The 18,819-nt window shown below is 41.7% G+C and overlaps 2 protein-coding genes across 10 annotated transcripts in view; one reads left to right on the top strand and one right to left on the bottom strand.

Annotated features, from left to right (window-relative positions):
* The window catches only part of DPP4 (dipeptidyl peptidase 4), a 109,062-nt gene extending 101,412 nt beyond the window's left edge, over positions 1 to 7,650 (top strand). For all 3 annotated transcript variants that reach the window (XM_040475193.1, XM_040475194.1, XM_040475192.1), the window contains 3 exons: positions 4,610 to 4,682; positions 4,945 to 5,018; positions 6,534 to 7,650. In XM_040475193.1, coding sequence (XP_040331127.1) covers positions 4,610 to 4,682; positions 4,945 to 5,018; positions 6,534 to 6,635 — 249 coding nt within the window. In that variant the 3' untranslated portion in view covers positions 6,636 to 7,650. The remainder of the gene's footprint in view (positions 1 to 4,609; positions 4,683 to 4,944; positions 5,019 to 6,533) is intronic.
* A 5,303-nt stretch (positions 7,651 to 12,953) lies between these two features.
* Positions 12,954 to 18,819, bottom strand: part of SLC4A10 (solute carrier family 4 member 10) — a 297,084-nt gene continuing 291,218 nt past the window's right edge. For 4 of the 7 annotated variants that reach the window (XM_040475187.1, XM_040475186.1, XM_040475190.1 and 1 more), the window contains one exon: positions 15,006 to 15,072. In XM_040475187.1, coding sequence (XP_040331121.1) covers positions 15,006 to 15,072 — 67 coding nt within the window. Of the gene's footprint in view, positions 15,073 to 18,819 lie in introns of all 7 variants that reach the window. The other 3 variants (XM_040475188.1, XM_040475189.1, XM_040475185.1) reach the window with 1 other exon arrangement.

Below are 18,819 nucleotides of genomic sequence, written 5' to 3'. Positions count from 1 at the left end.
CTGAGGGGTGGGAAAGGGTGGGGCACTTATGTGAAGCCAATAAAGAAAGATTTCGGAAATAAAGAGGGAGGCCGCAGACACTCTCCGTAGGTTGCAGAGAGGGACGAGGCAGACAGGGCAGCACACACATGAGTAGCAGGTACAGCTGCTTTCCTGGGGATTTGTGAAGCAGGTTGGAGGAACTGACAGATACCATGGAGGCAGGGCTGTGGGAAGAGCAGGCCAAATGGTGGCCTGTAAGGCAGGACATAGACTGGGGCGGGAATGGATTTATGAGTACGCACAGAGAGAGAGGCAGAAGATCAAGGGCAAGAGAAATGGGGCCCAAGTCCTGAGCCTTGTTGCCAAGAGGAGAGGGCAGCCTGGAACACACAGAAGGGACTGATTTAACTTGTAGAGGAGATTTATTTTGCATTTTGCTCAAAATTTGATAGGCTTTTGGCAAGTGTATGAAACAGTCATAGATTTGGCAGTCTTCTGCTAGCAGATTTGAAATGTTCAATCCTTAAGAACTGCTGCATCGTTAGGTTATGCAAAACAGGGTGCAATTTTGTAAATATGCCATCTTGTACTGATTTGACATTTGTTCTATTATCCCAGAATATGCCAAAGGGAGAGAGACCTTCAGATTTAAGCCAAACCTTAACTTGTTTGTTGAGTGCTGATAAAATGTTGACTGCTGTGTGATCTTTAAAGAAGCCAGTGTTGCTTGGTGAGGCCTGAGGTAGGGCCCCCTGTCGGGTTGATGGGTTCTCTTTCCTTGGCATCTCATGGATACAGTTGTTTGATAGACGTAAACAACTAAAACATCCGACAGAGTGGGTTGAATTCATTTTTTTTTCTTAACACATTTCTGTGGCCTCTGTTTTCTGTGGCGTTAATGGTGCTTCCCAAATTAGCATTAGTTCATGCTCTTTACGAGGTTTTGGTTGCAAGCTGGGGAATGCATCGAGGAAGTCGGTATGCCCGTAATAGCTCACCGAGGTGCTGGCTGGCCGTTAGACCAGTGGCTGTTTGCTTTTTCTACAGAAATCTGGAAATGGTGATGAGTTGCTGGCTGGGATGTGAAGGGACATTGGGACATAATGCTAAGGGGAGAGACTTTGGAGTTAGACCTGTACTCAGATTTGACTTCCACCGTTACTAGCAGTATGAGCTTGGAGAGATTACTTGACTTCTCTGAGCCTCAGTTTCCTCATCTGGATAGTGGGGATAGTCAAGCCTACCCCACAGGGTTATTGACAGGATTGAATGATACACCTGCACCTGCCGCGAAGTCAGCTTTCAAAATGTGGCAACTGCCACCGTCATCCTCAGGAAGCAGACTGTCCTTCTGGTTCCTCGATGGCACAAAGGGTAGCTTCAAATTGTCAGAACTTCTGTTTCTTACACTCCTTCCCCGTTCTCATCAGCTCTCTCTTTATTTCAAAAATACAAAGATGTATTTGTTGGAAGGTGACTGAGGAACCAGCATGATCCAACAAGCAGCTACAGATGGTTCTTCTTAGGGCTGAAGGAAAAGCTCCTCACAGAGATGCTGTGGAATCGGCACAGCCACTGGACCAATCCTTCCCACTTCGTTTTGCCAGACTGTTGCTGACAGCGGGGCTCTCCGGAAGTTTCTAGCCTCGGGAGAGTGCCAACCGCACCACCATTGCATCCTCGCCCGTTTATCACTCTGAGCTTCCTTTTTAGTAGCTGGTGATAGACTATTCGGCTTCTAACTTAGTCATCCATTTCCTTTGCTATTTCTGTTGCCATCGATAGGCAAATGGGGATTATCCTATCCCAGTGGGTTAAAATAGCACAATGATATTATTTCTGATCATTAACCACATGTTCAGTGAACATGTCCTCTCTTTCTCTGGCTTGGGGCGAGGCCTTCCACAGGTTCAAGTGTCCCACACAGGGGACAGCCCAGGGTCTGTCTTGATTGAGAAGCCAGGATTCTTGGGTCTAGTAGCGGATGATCCGTGGTGCCAGAGGCGAGGGTGATGCGGCCACGTCTTTGGGCTGGGGGGGGGGGGGGCCAGAGAAAGGCTCTCTGCAGCCTGAGGGCCTGAAAGTGGGTGTGGGCCTCCAGGCCGCCCGCTCCTGCCCAGCCGTCCACCTGGAGCAGGGAGGCCCCTCTTGAGGCTTGTCCCTGGGAGCAGGGGGACCGTGCATGGAAAAGGCACACCTACCTCCCAGTTGCAGGGGAAGCTTTTGTTTTATTTTTCTCTTGCCGCATTAAAGTATTTGTCTTTCTTTCTTTGTAGTGTAATATTGTTAATGTAAAACAATTTGCATCATGACACTTTTATCACAGTTTTCGTCTTTTTCTCAGTATGTTGCATTTCTCACCATGTCTAGTTCATCACAGCTACAGTGTGTACATCACAACATTTATCTTAGGCTCAGGGTTTTACTTGTTTATAAAAATTGTCTTCTTTCAGCCTGTATTCACTCCATTTAAGAAAAAAAAAAAAAAAAAAGGCAGCCAGAAACTGTTTTGGTCCAAACTCCAGTAGTTATCACATTCCTTGCTAACTGTCCTGCGTATTTATATGTCTCCTAACTATTACTCCGTGTTTCAATGACATTTCTCAGTTTTATGGCTCGTGGAGGTTGTGGGAGCAGCTTTTGCTGTTCACGCTGCCAAGCCAGGAAGGCCCCGTGGGGGCTTTGGGAGGTGAGGTGAAGTGCCGGGGCTGTCCCTGTGGGTCAGGTCTCGGCGGCGAAGTTGAGCGCGGTGGGTGAGCAGAGCGCTGGATTTCATGGGGGGCTGCCCGAGGTGGAGGAAGCCGCCAGGCATGAGCAGGGCTGGCAGCAAGGATTGCTCAGGGGGACGCCGACGGGAGCGCCAGGGCCTGGGGCTCCCGTTACCGACGGCCGTTCCCTGTTCGCGGGCAGTGTTCAAGTCCCAGTCTCCAGCTCCTCAAGCTTTGAATCCTACTCTGTGCTTCGGGGAGAGTGATTTCAACTCTTCCCTCTCTGGCGAGAAGAAACCTCTCAGGGCTCCGCATCAGCGGCCTCGTGGGAAAACACGCCTGCCGAGTCTCCCAGGGCTGTGCAGACCAGCTCCCTCTCGCTTAGTTCAGCCTGAGAAGGCGTGGGAACCCAGCGCGAAGGATACCCGGTGTCCTTGCGCGTTACAGATTCCACGACCGTCACTTAACAGCCTGTTTCTCCCTGCTCCTCTGCTGGAAGACCACATCATGAGCTGCTGGGAATTTTAGTGGCCTCAGCCCGGCAAGGCAAGCGAAAGCCTCCGCCGTCAGACCCCGCGCCCAGCGGACACTTCCTACAGGTCTAACCTGGTGCAAGGTGCTCACTTCTGAATTTGGGAGTCTCCATGGAGAAAGGAGGGTTTCTACAGACCTCTTTCACAGGAATGTTGGCAGGATTGAGCAGAGCAGTGTTTTTACAAATATTCCCATTTCACAGAAAACAGGATTCAGGGAGCAGCATGCCTCCAGGTGCACAGCTCACCGATGTTGAAACGGGATAGAACACAAAGCCTCTCACATTAGCCCCATCCGCTTCCTGCCAGACCATCGGGGTTCCCATCAAAAAATACGAAGCTGGTGTTAGCTACAAAGATGTCTGTGGAATACAAACCTTGGCACTCGTAACGTTGACTTTGACCTCCCGAGATGCTGAAGACATAGCTGGATGATTTTTGAAGCTACGGGAAGACGACTGGCCCTTCCTCTGTCCGACCCATAAGGAGACAATAGAAGCCAACTCCAGCTCACCCCCCTCCCAAAGGCACTAGGATGTCTGTGTGACACTTGTACCTTCATCCCAGCTTTGTAAACGTCCCCAAACCAAGACGAGATGACCATGAAGGCCCCGCCCCCACCCTAGAAGTCCTGCCTGCCTGAGGCCAGTCTTCAAAAAGCTAACCTCTCAATGTTTTGCCCTATTTCTCTGGCTGATTTGGGAATGGCTTGATCCAATAGCAGGATTTTCCCTAATACAGAATGAGGCAGATAACAACAACCCACTGATTTTCTGAGGCCACTCTTGATCTTTTTCACCCCTTTCCCCTCCCATATGTTACATTTGCCTAGGCTTGAAACATCTGTTCCAAAAGAGGTAATACTTGCTCCTCATTCATTGCCTAGCAATGTGGACCAAAGTTCATGTGACATATTGCAGAGTATGTTCAGTTGCAAATGCTATGTACAGGCTCTTTGAAATGTAGCATGTATGGCACCATGTGACACATGGTTGCCATGGCAATACACTTTTTGGCTGAACTACAGCATAAGCCCATGGAACATACATTGCTAATATGAGACTCTGCCCTGTGCTAATGCATAGGACACAGCCAATCTGGGATCTGGGACTCAAGGGGTTTTGCCTGCAGCCCTGGTGGCAGGTGCCCTCTGCCTGCGTGTGCAGGGAAGATGTGACATCCTCCCTTTCCAGTCCTGTCTCCCAGGCACAGGGCATGCTGTGCATTCTGCCATGCATGGAGACAGCATTTGCTTAAATATCGGTTTGCTATATTTTGTATCAAAGGGGGCCCCAGCTGAAAACATTTTATTTTGTAAACTGAAGTGAAAAATCAGTTTATGGCAGATCTTTTTTTGAATAATGACATTCTTTTTCCCAATTCCAGAATTCAACAGTCATGAGCAGAGCTGAAAATTTTAAACAAGTTGAGTACCTCCTTATTCATGGAACAGCAGATGGTGAGTTTCAGTTAATTAGACTTTTTAGTATCACAGACAGGTTTGCAATTTCACTACTGACAAAACAAAAGCATGAGGGGCAAGACTGTTACATTTACTTCAATAAAACAGTGTTGCTTTCCACAACTCACTTGTCTTGGGCTAAATGGGATGCTAAGTCCTAGAACTTCAAATAGTCCCTTTCTTCTTGTGCCTTTCCCACCCTTCCTATCAGAAAAGGAGCTGCTATTAGTTACTTTATGATTCCTTTCTCTCTCTGCAGATAACGTTCACTTTCAGCAGTCAGCTCAGATCTCCAAAGCCCTGGTGGAGGCCGGAGTGGATTTCCAAGCAATGGTACGGCAAAACTTGGTGGAAACGGAGGGAACTTGCTGGTGGGGTCTAGTTGCCCCTCTCTGGGCTCCTTCTCCTCAGGCAGCCCCAGGACACAGGGACAGAATTAAAAGGGTTTTTATTTTTCCAATAAGAAGCTGGAAGTGATATCCTTAAAGCTATAGGCAGAGTAGTGTTCGATACTATTAGAGACTTGGGGGTTGAGAAGCACAATATTGCATATCTGGGGAGTGTCAAAACACTGCTCTCCTATCCATGTGGTTGTTCAGTCTCTCCCTGTTTTGATTCAAAAGTAATCACTTAGTAAATGTGTGGCAGACTAATTCTAAAGTGGAACCAGCATGATAATAGCTCAGCTCCAGTATGGAAATCCACTTCTGTCTAGGATGTATTACTAGCCATTCTAACACCAGTGGGACATTAATAATCAGCACAGCTGCGTTACCTTTTGTTGAACAGCCACAGGTAATGAACAGTTAGGCTTGTTTTGTGGAGTTGGAAATGGCTAGGGCTGTTGTTGCCTATATAGAAGGATGCTTCTAGATATTAAGTGAAATTCATTTTCTGCAATAGACCTTTTCAGGTCAAGAAGGAAAAAGAGACTGTGTGTGTATATAACCAACGTATAAATATGTATGTATGTGTGTATATTTATATGTACGTGTATGTGTGTGTTACACTAAATATTTTTGTGTAAATCACTTTCTTGCCTGTATCCACTAGAAAACCTGCTTTCCCTCACTGTCTTCTCACACACACACCCTTTGCTCTGTGATCAGTTCAAAGGGTGCCCACCATATGGGAGTGGAGCAGTTATTTGATACCAAAAACAAACAAATGAAAAAAACAAACCCCAAACCTGGTATATATCTTTTGGGTCAGACTCTTTTAGGAGGTCGAGGTTTATTTGTCTACTATTCAAAGAAGAGACACGATGCTTTAATTAGGCAATTTTTTAAAGTTCATTTATGTCTCCATACTCTATGGTTGCCCAGTAGTGACTTCCCACTTATTTAATGTAGGATGAATTGATAAATTTTTGCCTCGGGTCAGCTCTTTCATAAATAGCAGACACACAGATAGAAAATTCCAGTGAAAAATCAAAGTGTGTTTGCAAATAATACATTTGGCTTTTGACCTCCTGTTAAACATATATGAAATATTGAAATAGATTTTCTAGCTCCTTGGTAACATAGGAGTGCATACGAGTGCTTTTAACAAACTCATTTATTCTAATATCGTTTCTCTCACTACAGTGTAGGAGTAATCTGACACTTGATAACAATTAAAACTAGTGTGCTTAATGGGGTAAACATTCTTTCCTATGCATGAGGTGGTTCTGGGGCCTTTGAGCCAGATCTTAAAAAATGGACTTGGATAGTTTCATTAGAACATGTGTATATCCTTAAAATAATGTTTTAATTCTATGTATGCTTGTTGAGAGCTTATTTGAATTATTTTTTTTACAAAAAAGGAGACAACTGGCTTCCTACTTCTGACCTTTTTCTTCCTCTGCAGTGGTATACGGACGAAGACCATGGGATTGCCAGCGGCCCAGCCCACCAACACATATACACTCACATGAGCCACTTCATAAAACAATGCTTCTCTTTACCTTAGCACCTCAAACGGCTTGCCAAACCTCATTGAAAGCCATTTTTGTTCTGTCTCAAAGCTGCACTGTTATGATGATCGTGGAAAAAAAAAGTACACGCAAATCGAGAAATTCAGCGTTACTCTTGTTCCCAAATTTTATATCTATAACCCTAAGAAGGGACTTCTGTCTTCACGACAGATTATTATCTTCCACAAGTTTGAAGTATTCTGTCTGTTTCTGTTTATTATTTAAAATCATTACCACATCAGTTGCTGAAACAACTAGGAGTTGTTCGTATGGAAGCTCTGCATAGGTTCCCTGGGAAGCGTTCATCTTTTTCTAACTGGACCAGCCCATGCGTGCTCTCTTCTTTAAAGGGAACGCAGTGATGTCCCTGAAGCGGGGGTGAGAGAGGGAGGGTTAGGGAAAGAAGTGAGGAGGCATAGCTGGGAAGTCAAGTCCGAGCCCAATGACCCGACCAGACTATGGTCAGCAACTCTTGGAGGAGAGCTGTTCACAGTTAGATGGGCACGGTTTTCTGAGAAAGATTATTTAACCAGTCTCAGGAAATCATAAATGCAAGCACCGACTTCTAAGTAAAACCACAGCAGTTGAATAGACTCCAAAGAAATGAGAAGGAAACTGGCAACAAAGCAAGGCCCGCAGGTGCTGGTTATGGCTACAGGTGCTAAGAAAGCACCCCTCAAGGGTGAGGGGAAAGTACTGCCAACGGGCTTCGTAAAATACTGATGTTTCCTGCTGAGGGAGGCAGCCTGGAACTCAGATGTGAGCACATCAGCTTGCCCTGTTAAAAGATGAAAATATTTGTATCACATATTCTAACTTGAAGGAGTCCTTGCATCAGTTTTTCTCATGTCATTTCTCTGAGCGTCTTAATTAAAAGGGGATTTTAACTTCCTTGGACTTGTTTTTAAAAACTGAAAATAAACCGCAAAGTGATGTATTATTATTCCCGTTCTACATCCTGTGGAATTTCTCCTGGTCGTCGAATAAATGTTCCTTCATTTTTTTCAGAGGTAATGCATTTTGTGTCTTGAATGAGACCTAAACCACACTGGCATATGGACACGCTTATCCAGAAAGGCTCTTGTTTATTTTGCTTGTTATCCCAGACTGCCTTGTAAACATGGAGAGAGTTCAGTTTTTGTTAAAAAAAAAAAAAAAAAAAGCCAGATACATAAAAATGTGTTAAATTAAGCAGTTCATAGGGTTTTTATGTAATACATATATAATTTCTGTTATCACACACACATATATAACATTTGAAAAACCCAAATAATTTTTATTTTTTATGTAATTTATAATTTTATTCCAGGAAACTACGATGACGCTCATATTATAGGAACAAATAACATCAACAATATCATCTCAGTATAGGTTAAGAAAAAATTCAATTAAGGGTTGAATTATTTGTGGCTGACACATCTATATTAATGAAAGCATAGATTTCAGATGCTGAATTTAGCCTAACAGATAACTGAGGAAATGTGATTTTTTTTGTTCCGTTACCTGCAAAATGGCCTCATCTTAAAAAAATTGATTTTATGAACTCAGACTTAGCTTCAGACCATTTGCTGGAAAAAGTTATCTCAGAGTGAGCTCCAGCATAAAAATCTAAAAGTAGAAGAAATGGAAAAAATCTATCAATTCAACATAAGACCAGTGAGTCACACATAGGAATGGACAGAGGGTTGTGAAATTCAGCTTCAGTTGTACTTCGGGACCATGTCATTGAAGAGCTTCACCTTAAGTCTCAAACCCCACTCACCCATTAGAGACATAAATTGACCTTCAAACCTATAAAGCCCCTGTCATAATTCTATTTCTTAATAGAGTTCAATCATCATGAATGGGCCAATCCCTGCAGAGTTCTATATCTAGAAACAGTAGTCATAGATCATATGTCCACACCCTGTACTGAATTAATAGTCACAAAAACAAGTAGAAATTCTTTTAATTGAAACCAAATATTGTGCAATATCAGATGTTGTACAGATATTCAGACCATTTGGCAATATCAGATGTTAACATCAGATATTGCACAATCTCAGATATTTTACAGAAATCAGTAAGACTATTTTATACAATAGTAGGTGTTATATAGTATCAGATACTACACAGATATTAAGACCCCTGTGTAACATCTGATATAGTACAACAGTAGTTTCTAAACATGTTAAATGTTTTCTCTGGCGCTCAGAAGGAATAAAAAATTCTAGCATGTATCTTTCATATAATGAGGGTTACAAAAGTTAAAGTAGATTTCATTTGGCCCTCCTAGGGCAAGAGTTACTCTCCAATAAGAGTTTTAAATTGGCTTATGGGAAAAGAAGGTAAAGACGTTGACAAATAACTTAGAGATAAACTTCATCTGAGGCTAAGCTGGAGACACACAGAAACGAAGTGCAGTACCAGAATGTGAAGACTTGCCTGCCATTGACAGTTGCGGCCTCAGCAGGTGCACGGATGCTAAGATTCCTATCACACACAACCTGTTGGAGCTCAGCAGTGCCCAGGAGCAGCACATACACCAAAGGAAAGGAGCGATAGTCACATCTCTTCTACAGATCCAGAGTTTGCTTTTACTTTTTGCTCAAGATTTTTAGAAAGTCACTTGAAAATTATTTATGGACATTTTTGGAAACCTTGCTAAAAAGGATGATATACCTCCATGCCTTCGCAAACAGAAGGCATAGATCAGTTCATCCTCTAAAGCCACCACCATAAAGATCAATTATCACGTCAGGCTGTAATGTCATTCCAGGCATTTTCGGCTGTATGTCATTCCAGGCATTTTCTTTCTTATTCACAGGTGGTCACTGAAGCTACCAATGCTACTACTTGGTATTTGCTGCTTTTGAGCTAAGTTGACGTGAGAATTGCAATTTATAAAACGAGTAGATTTGCACAATATTTAAGATGCACTAAGTTCTAAATCAAAAACATACCAAAACACAAGGATGGCTTTTTTCATAAAGAGAATTTTGTCAACTTTGTGGTTCTTTCAGCAGTGTCCGAGATCCTTTTTACACACATCCTCAATGGTCTGCAGTGTGTATTCAGTATGTCTGAGGTATACAGGTGATTGAGAATGAGAGACGAAAGTAATAAAGCATACCATCACTGCCCATAAGAAAAGCTCAGAGCAAGGTATTAGTAAGACCAATGTCGTGCTCAGTATAAATTTATCATCTTTCCGCATGTCACCTGTGACAATATTAACATTTAAACTTGAGAACTGGAATTAATAGAAAAAAGTAATTTCCCCACTGCTAAATTGAGAAGGGTATCTTCTCTAGTGTTACGGACTTTAAACTTCCACAAGCTCAACGAAATTTGTTACTCTTCATAATCTTTCAGCTGAACAGTTCATCCCAATTTCGTCAGATTATTTAAAACACGTATCTGGTGAGAAGCTGACCCATCAACCAAAACCCTGATTATTTCATGAAGCTTCTCCTCTCCAAGTCATGATACTTGTGACTTGTGAGCAAAGAATTTCATCGGGCAAGTTTTGTTTCCAGTGTTAATCACAAAAATATGAGTCACAAAGAAAGTGTAACATACTGAGAAGAAATATTAATCATCTTAACTTGATTCTGGTTGCGTGACCTGGAAGGAGTACCTTGTTAAGGAGGGCGGCAGTCGCTCCTCGCCTCCTGCTGGAGACTCAGTGCACTGCAGCCTGGATAAGGTGGACATGGGTTAGAATCTCCGCAGCACCACTCAAGCGAGAAACATTTTCAAGAGCGCTAGTCTCTTTGAACCCCAGTTTCTTAATTTGAAAGAAGTACAAAAACACCTACTTCACAGAATTTTTGCCTTGCTGTGAAGATTTGTGCATACACTATGCCGGCATTGTATCCATGCGGGCACCCTCAACCCCCACCCTTCCCCTCCTCCTATTCACAGCTATTGAGCTTTTTATCTTGGTTTATGACTCCACGGATGATTCCATAGATTACACAGTTCCCCACCTTAGGTGTCTGTGTCTACAGGTGCTGGGTACACAAAGGTGTTCAGTAAGCATTCGCTTTTGCTTCTTTCTATACTGCCATACCAGCGAGAGTCTTTTCTTGGATCTTTAATACATTCTTAATAAGATGAGCGGCAGTATTTTGTGATATATTTTACTTAGGATTCTGTCCGCAGCCTTTCCCAGCTGGAGAAAAATCCGAACACAGACCTAGGCTCTGGAAAGTTACAAAGAAGGGATAAAACGCTATTCCTAATTTTTAAGGAACTTATAAACAAATGGAAAGAATAAGTCATATGGCAGAAATCTAGAACTACACACACCAGAAGCAAGAGAATCTACGTACAAAGCTAAGACCGTGGTAAGAACTATGAGATGAGCGGAGTGAAAATGTGGGCGGGGAAAGGTGGTTTTACACCTACATTTCTTTCATAGTCTCAAGATTACTATTGATACCTTTTCAGAACTTTTTTTTTCAGATACAACACAAAACATATCATATAAAGGAATGTTCTACATGAAAACATTTATAGTAAAACTATTGTATTTGGAGTTACCTACATACCTAAGGAGTATGCTTCAGCCTGTTGGGTTTCAGTCACAATAAAAGTTTAGAGACCACTCACAGAGTGTTTGCTTTGAGCCTCGCAGTCATCCTGGATCCCTAAGGAAATGATTCCACTTTGTCCCCCACTATAGTCGACTTCCACTGCGCTGCTAGACTCATCTTTCCAAAAAATCCATGCCTCTCCATTACTCAAAACTTTTAATGGACAGCGGGCAAAGATCATAATATACAATTTAACATCATTTTATAATAGAAGTGATCAACATCTATTTCTACCTTTTCTCACAGGTCTTCATTACTCTCCTAACACTCCACCATCCTGGGCTGTTTGCTTGGTTCCAAATATGCCATACATCAAATATGTCAGGCTCCGGTTACACCATATAGCTTTACTTTTTTATTTCATTTTTATTTCAATACTGGCATGTGTTTGAGAATCTTTGCAGCTCTTGGAGTAGGTTTCCTTCCCTATTTCCATCCTAATTCATATGCTACCTCTTATATAACATTTTCCTCAAACTCTGCCCTACTCAAAGTTCCATCTTTAAGTTATTCTCTGCTTTCATTATGCAGCCAACTCAGTACATACCGCATTGTGCTCTAGCTATGTGTCTACTGTGCCCTTGGAAGCAAGGACCACAGTTCTCTTTTCAAAGTTCCAGGTCAAAAGTAGTGGCCAGTACACCAACAGAAGCTGAACTGGAGTTGTATCAGTGAGCTGCAGCTTTCTGAGGAAAACAACCAAAGAGATCTCAAAAATAAAGTAAGCAATCCTTGAACACTGGGCTTCTTCGAGGGGACTGATTACAAGTAATCTTTCCCAATGGAAATTTAGACAATCATATATCCAAATCGCTCTCACACAATTTTCAAATGCTTGTAAATCTCATTTCCTTTCACCTGATGAATATATGAGATAGTTTATTAGAACATTTGGGTAGCAATCTTGAAACAATAGTAAACAATAGTAAAATAATCAGGTGACCAGGAGTGAACAGCTACCGCTAAGCAGGAACAGAGGTAGATCAGTACAGATAGAAAAAAAAAAAAAAATGAGCCACACTTTTAAGAGCCAAGAAAAATCCTAAAAGATCTAGATCTAGGGATTGTGTTGAAATAGAAGTGGTTTGTGAATTGTCAGTGGAGAGTTTCTATCAAGCTATGAATTTAAACTACACACCAAGGAGATATTCAGATTAAATTTAGGGAAAAACTTCCCAGTATCAAAGGCTGTTAAATGGTAGCAATTATAAAGTATACACACGAGTCAAGAGAAAAATGCTAAAGTACATTCGAGTTCTGAATGTAATTACTTCTATAACATACTGGCAGACGGTTACAAAAGAAAAATAGTCCCATCTGACCCATTGTAACAGGGAGGAGAGAAATTTTAGGAAATGCTTTTCCCATGGTGTGTGTGTGTGTGTGTGTGTGTGTGTGTGTGTGTGTGAGGGGGGTAAAAACCAAAGTTTATGGAGTTCTAATAATGGGAAAGCCCACCAAAGACCTTGGAAGGTTTTACTAGTCTGGGAGCAATGCCATTTGCACCCAATTCATTGCTTTCTGGAAAAATGAAGAGATATATCCTACTATAGCTCTCATAATATTCTGTTCATAAGGTTCAAATTGTCTGAACACTCTTGAAATATCTGCATCACCAAATTTTCTTCACAGGGGTGTTTAAACTTAAATATTACGTTCAAACAATCAAAATGTTCTACATCGATTTACTGACTAACACTAAGGAGAAAAAAGACAAGACACTTTGCATCACAATTTAAAATGTGCAAGGAAATTAATTAGGATAAATATTTATTTCCACATAACATTTCTTAGTTGTGAAAAACACAATATCCTAGTCACATTTACACATTACTTGAACTTTGCAATAAATTACATTCAAGATATTCAGTAATTTTGACCAGGAATCTGAGGAGATTAGGAGGAAATATATAACACTACATTTTTTTCTTATATTTTATATGATTTCAAAATATTAGGATTGACATAGAGCATTAAAATTCACACGAGAACAAAATAACTATAAAAATACTCAGAAATACAGAATTTCATTGGATATGATTGCTTATTCAAATAAGTGATCATGTGAAGGTCTAAATTCACTATGATCATTTGTAACAGAATGGTTATTAATGTATTAAAACACTAGGAGGCTGCTTTTAGGACTGACTGGCATGCACAGCTAGTCTAAATCATAAAACAATGGGAATGTTTACAATGTAGTATCTGTATTATAAAACACACAAAGGCAACACATTTGGAATGGAAAATTTCTGTGTTTTTCCTTGGCATTTATAAACACAGATTTTATTAACTGCAAATTATCTGTATATGTTTTTAGGTTTATGTTCCGTAAAAGAGATGGCTCCTCAAAAGACTGTGAGAGGAATTTTCAGAAAGTATCAAAATGTTGAACCTAATGGAAGCTTTGTTGGGTTTTTTTTAAATTTCCCTCACAAGCTTAATCACAAGAGGATTTTTTTTTCACTCTTCATATGCAGTTATACACAAAATATGTAATTAATAGTTTGGAAAAGCCACAGGGCTCTGAATTATTGTAAAATAGAACACCGCAGATTATAAGGTTGGTGATCACTGGTGATTCTTAGGAAACGAGCACTATAAGATTCCATCTTTATTAACTTCACATTCATCTAAAAAGAAATGAAATACTGTATTTTTAGTAATGCTCGGAAATTCTTAACTTTGCTTCCTCTTGTACAAGCTCAGTAAAAATGGATTCTTTCAGATGGACTGAAATATCTACAGAACCCTCTCAAACAGAATCTGAAATTTTCATTTAAAAGATTATTTTTCTACAACATGCATTCAATTAAAAAGTGGAAAAGAGCTTTGCAGAAGGAAAAAATTACAGTTGGAGACCTGTCAGCCTAACATTAGAACATGATTCAGAAGCAGCATTAAGCAGTACGTGACCTTTAGCAGCAGAGTAACTGGGGAGTGAAATTTCACGTACGAGGATTCACCATGTGGCCTTCCACGAGTGTGTATAATAGGTTTATTTGGAAAACATTTGTTTTTAATGGGAGAGAAATTTAACAGCATGTTTCTGATAAAGATTTATACTGAAAATCTCACAAAACTTACAAAGTTTTCCGGAAGTATTCCATACAAGCCTAGTATTTGATGGTGTAATCACAACCTGAATCACTAACCGACCACTACTTGACTCCTTGCATTAGTTTCTGATTCTTTTAAACAAGTTGTGAACAGGTTCTATGTATTTTTTCAAATGACTTTAAGTGTTAGTTAGATATATAAACTCTTACGTATTAAATGTATCGTAATAAATCAAGGAAATGCATAAATACAATTATTAAAAAATGTTTCCAAACAAACTTTTTGATTGGGGTCTTCTGAAAGAAGTCACTAACGCTAAGCTATAAAAAAATAAAAAGAAGTAAGACTACCTTTCAAAATTCTTCTGAATGAAATGACCAGGTAGCTTCAGGTCACTAAAGTAGGAAAATACAAACTAGGTAAATATGACATCTCTTTAAGAAAGCTATTGCTCTCATAAAACCAACGATGAGAATCCAGTGTTTACAAATGTCTAACATACAGCAAGGAGCACACAGATTCTTGCATTAGCTATTGTATATGCTCACAAGGGTATCTCACTGTTCAGAAGTTTAAACACAGAAATGAAACAAATTATTGCACTACTTACAGTGTGAAGGTGGATTTGGGATGAGAGACAGAATTTACAATACATGATCAAAGCAGTTTTATTAATAATTGTGGTGCTCTTCTCATATATATGTAAAAAATAAATTGAAGATCAAGTCATAGACAAGTCTCCCTGTCAACACCTTTCCCTGAGTCCGCTTTCTTCTCTTTTCGGCTTTCAGTGCTACAGGGGGAAGAAAAGGAGAGATGTATTACTGCGATCCAGCACGGAGACTGTGAGGTCTGCTTGCTCAGACACAAAACCCATCAGCCCCAAAGTACCACATGGGCCCTTAGCATTGCTCTTTCATGCTGCGAAGCATAGCTAGATAGCAACAATTACAACCCCCTGCACTCGGTGAGATGGAAACCAAGAACTGCAGAAAGGGAGAAATTCAAACCACAGTAACTAAAACACAAAAATCAGACATTTTTAAACACTTCCAAAAGCATGCAAGATTAATACCATGGTCCTCATTTGGGCAAAGGAATTACTGCTAATTGTTGAAAATGCCAGTCCTGCCCCCGTCTGAAGAAAGCACTGACATCATAATGACACCAAAGGGATGTCACGGTAAGTATTTCAGGGCTCGCTCGAGTGGCTCATCCTTTGTGCACAGACTGGATCCTGATTTTTGGTGAGAACTATGTCATGGTCTGTTGGAAAGACACATCTCCGCTGTCGTCGGGGAGGCAGTCACCCCACACGCTGCCCTCCACACACCTGCGCAGACTGACCGTCACCCTGTCCATCAGAGGAACAATGTTTTACCTCACTGCTTCTGTAATGAACTCATTCCCAAGTGACTTCTGTTCTTTTGTCTGCTATCCAATTAACCTTATTAGCGGGCAAGCTGGTAACAAAACTCTACCACCTCTGTCTTTGTGGGGTATTTTTTGGTATTTTCCCAAAGATCACTTTTCCTACTCTCATGTTGACAGTTTTCATGGAAAACTCAAACAGTGTGCTCACGTGCGAGAAGCTCACAGCAAGAATACAGGCTTCGGGGCAGGGGCGGGGGGTGCACAGAATGGCTTACTCCCCAGTGACCCCCAGCACAGGGCAGCGTCGCCCCCACCTGGGGCCTCTCCTGTCCCTCCCTGCCACTGATACAAGGGGTGAGTGGCAACTGGCCTCTGGGGCCCCGAGCTGGAAGAATCCACACGCTTTCACTGGCCGCTTCTCCCCTTAACCTAAATTTATGAGATAGTTGACAGTGGGGAAACCCTTGGTTTTAGAACTCTTCTCCAAGTAATAAAGCGACAGTTAAAGCCTCCTCCCCACCCCACCCCCCCTTTCTATGCGGCCTCCTGCGCAGCTCTCTTAGTGGTCAACAACTTAGACACATTCTACGAGTGTGTTTTTCAAATTGCTTTTCCTCCAATTCAAGCTCGAAACAGCCCTTCTCAGTTGTCACCACCACCCGGCGCCATCAGGTAAGAAGTGCTGCAGCTTCTGCCGTCCGTGGCACGCTGCCAGCACTGCGAGCTGGTGTGAGCGAGCGTCTATGGCACCCGGGTTTATGCCTGCCACACTTCTCAGCACGCACTACTTACAGGTCAGAGCAAAGCAACTTTTCTCCCTTGTCTTTTCTCCTTCCACAAGAAGAGATGACAGTGTGCACATGATGTGTTGAGAGCCTTAACTCTGTATTTTTAACTCCTCTATCTGCATGACTCACTTCCTTCTACTTTAAGTGCCTTTCATATGACAAGTGGCTGCTATCCTACTTTTCAAATTAACTTTTCCTTGGGCTTTACCTGGCTCCTCGTCTCTTCTCTTCCGCCAGACAAAGCCAGTGAAAAAGGGAAGGCATGGGGCAGCGGAGGAAGCCTGGACTTGGAACTGGAAGGTTAGGTTCAGTTTCCAGAAGCCAAGAAGGAACTCTGTGACCTCGGACTAGTTGTTTAATCTCTCTGCGGCTTGGTTTCCTCATCTGTAAATTTGAACTATATGAGTCCCCAAATTCTCTGGTAGCTCGAAGGCCAGGATTCTGAAGCTGGCATTCTCAATCGCAGTGGGGCCCTATCTTTTGAAAGATAGACTACAAGAGCCCATCTGTAGGAGACCCTAGGGATGCAGACACACTGGCACGGTTCCTGTGTGCATAATGCTAAGTTCCATAAGCTTTTTATAAATGAGCACATTCCCAGTGGCACTATTAGTCACCAAGTGGTGAGAAAAGATTCAGAATGTTGACTTAATTCACAGATAATGCTTCTTCCTGATGTCCTGCTTTGGTCCTACTGGTTGTTTGGTTACAAAACAATAACCGATTAAATGATCAGGGCTTTTTTCCCTCTCTAAAACTGGTGGTTTTGGTGTCAGATTTAAAACAAACTTATAAAGCAGAAATTTTATAACCAGCTCAAAACTTCTATGAAAAATACTATTGACTTGAACCCATCTTCTTACTGTATGCCTATTACTGTCTTTATTTCCTTGTTACATTCATTTTTCACGATTCCAATAAGTTCTAAACTTTCATTGTAATAAATATACATATTTACTAAATATGTAGCACATCTATGATGTGCTATTGCAGTAGATACATATTACATAGCTGTTGGGTACCAGGTACTCTGCAAAGACCAAGGGATACAAGAGAGATGAGACAGTGCCCTGCCCTGGAGGAGTCACATTTTAAAATCTAAAGAAATAATATTTCAGAAGAGAGCAGAACATGACCCGCTACCTTCATGCTGCCAACTAGTGATCTATGAAACTGTTATGTTTCGATCACACCAAAATAGTTGTTGCAAACAACATTTACCAAGAAGTCATGACAGGGCACAGGCCTAGGAAATCACAGCAAAGGAGGAGAATCCAGGATAGAAGAAGGTGGTGGAAGTGGGCGGCCAGAGGGGAGCAGAGAAGATGGTCCCAGAGCCTAGCCTCTGCCACCAAGGCAACACCAAGCACTGTTTTTCCTAATGTTGCCAGGTACCTTCCCAAGAAATGTCAATCTCGGTGTCAGTTGTTCGCCTATTCTGATGCAATGTGTGGTTTTTAACGAGACCTGTTTCTGCCAATCCAGTTCAAGAAGCCACAGAGGACCTTGTCACATGTATGCGCAGCACTGTTGAACAAGGATCAAATTAGACATCCTGCAGATGTGGTCAAATTTTCAGTGAGTTCTGATATCCTTCTTTCAATCAGGCGAGATAAAATATTGTTGACAACGAACAGTGGATGAAATGATGGATAAAATACAAGTGCTATTCCCAACTACACTGTGGAAAAGTATCTAAGCTTCTCTAATAGGCACACAGGACCAATAGCAAGGGACAGGATGGAGAATAAGGAGAGGGGCCGTGTCAAAAACTGCAAGGAAGCCAACTTAGGCCTCAAGAGATACAGACCCTGGTAAATGGGTCTTTAGGTTTGGGTTTAGTTTAGTTTAGTTTAGTTTTATGCACCAAGAGATACTCTAGTAGGCACAACACTGTTAGAGTTCTTGGTCATCAGATTTCAATACCTTCAACAGACACACCATGAAAAAGCAATGGCTTTGGGAGGGTATTGTTGTTATTAGCGTTGGTGGTTTTTGGATTTCTGGAAGCCACACACTCTGCCAAGTTTCACTGTTATAAAGATGAAAGACATTAACCATTAACCAAGAGGAATTTTTCACATGGAAAGCTACAGACAATCCATCTAAAGGTAAACTTTCATTGCACAATAGTTTGAATCTCATGTTAGGAGGAAGGTATGTTCAAAGAGTAAGAAACAGGGGTGCCTGGGTGGCTCAGTTGGTTAAGCATCCAACTTTGGCTCAGGTCATGATCTCATGGTTTGGGAGTTCGAGCCCCACATCGGGCTCTGTGCTGACAGTTCAGAGTCTGGAGCCTGCTTCAGATTCTGTGTCTCATTCTCTCTCTGCCTCTCCCCCCACTTGTACTCTGTCTCTCAAAAATAAATAAATGTAAA

Source organism: Herpailurus yagouaroundi, unplaced genomic scaffold, assembly GCF_014898765.1.
Source record: "Herpailurus yagouaroundi ecotype Mexico unplaced genomic scaffold, PumYag 140, whole genome shotgun sequence".
Taxonomy (NCBI): Eukaryota; Metazoa; Chordata; class Mammalia; order Carnivora; family Felidae; genus Herpailurus; species Herpailurus yagouaroundi.
Note: the sequence above shows the minus strand (reverse complement) of the source record. Positions and strands in the feature narration are given on the sequence as shown.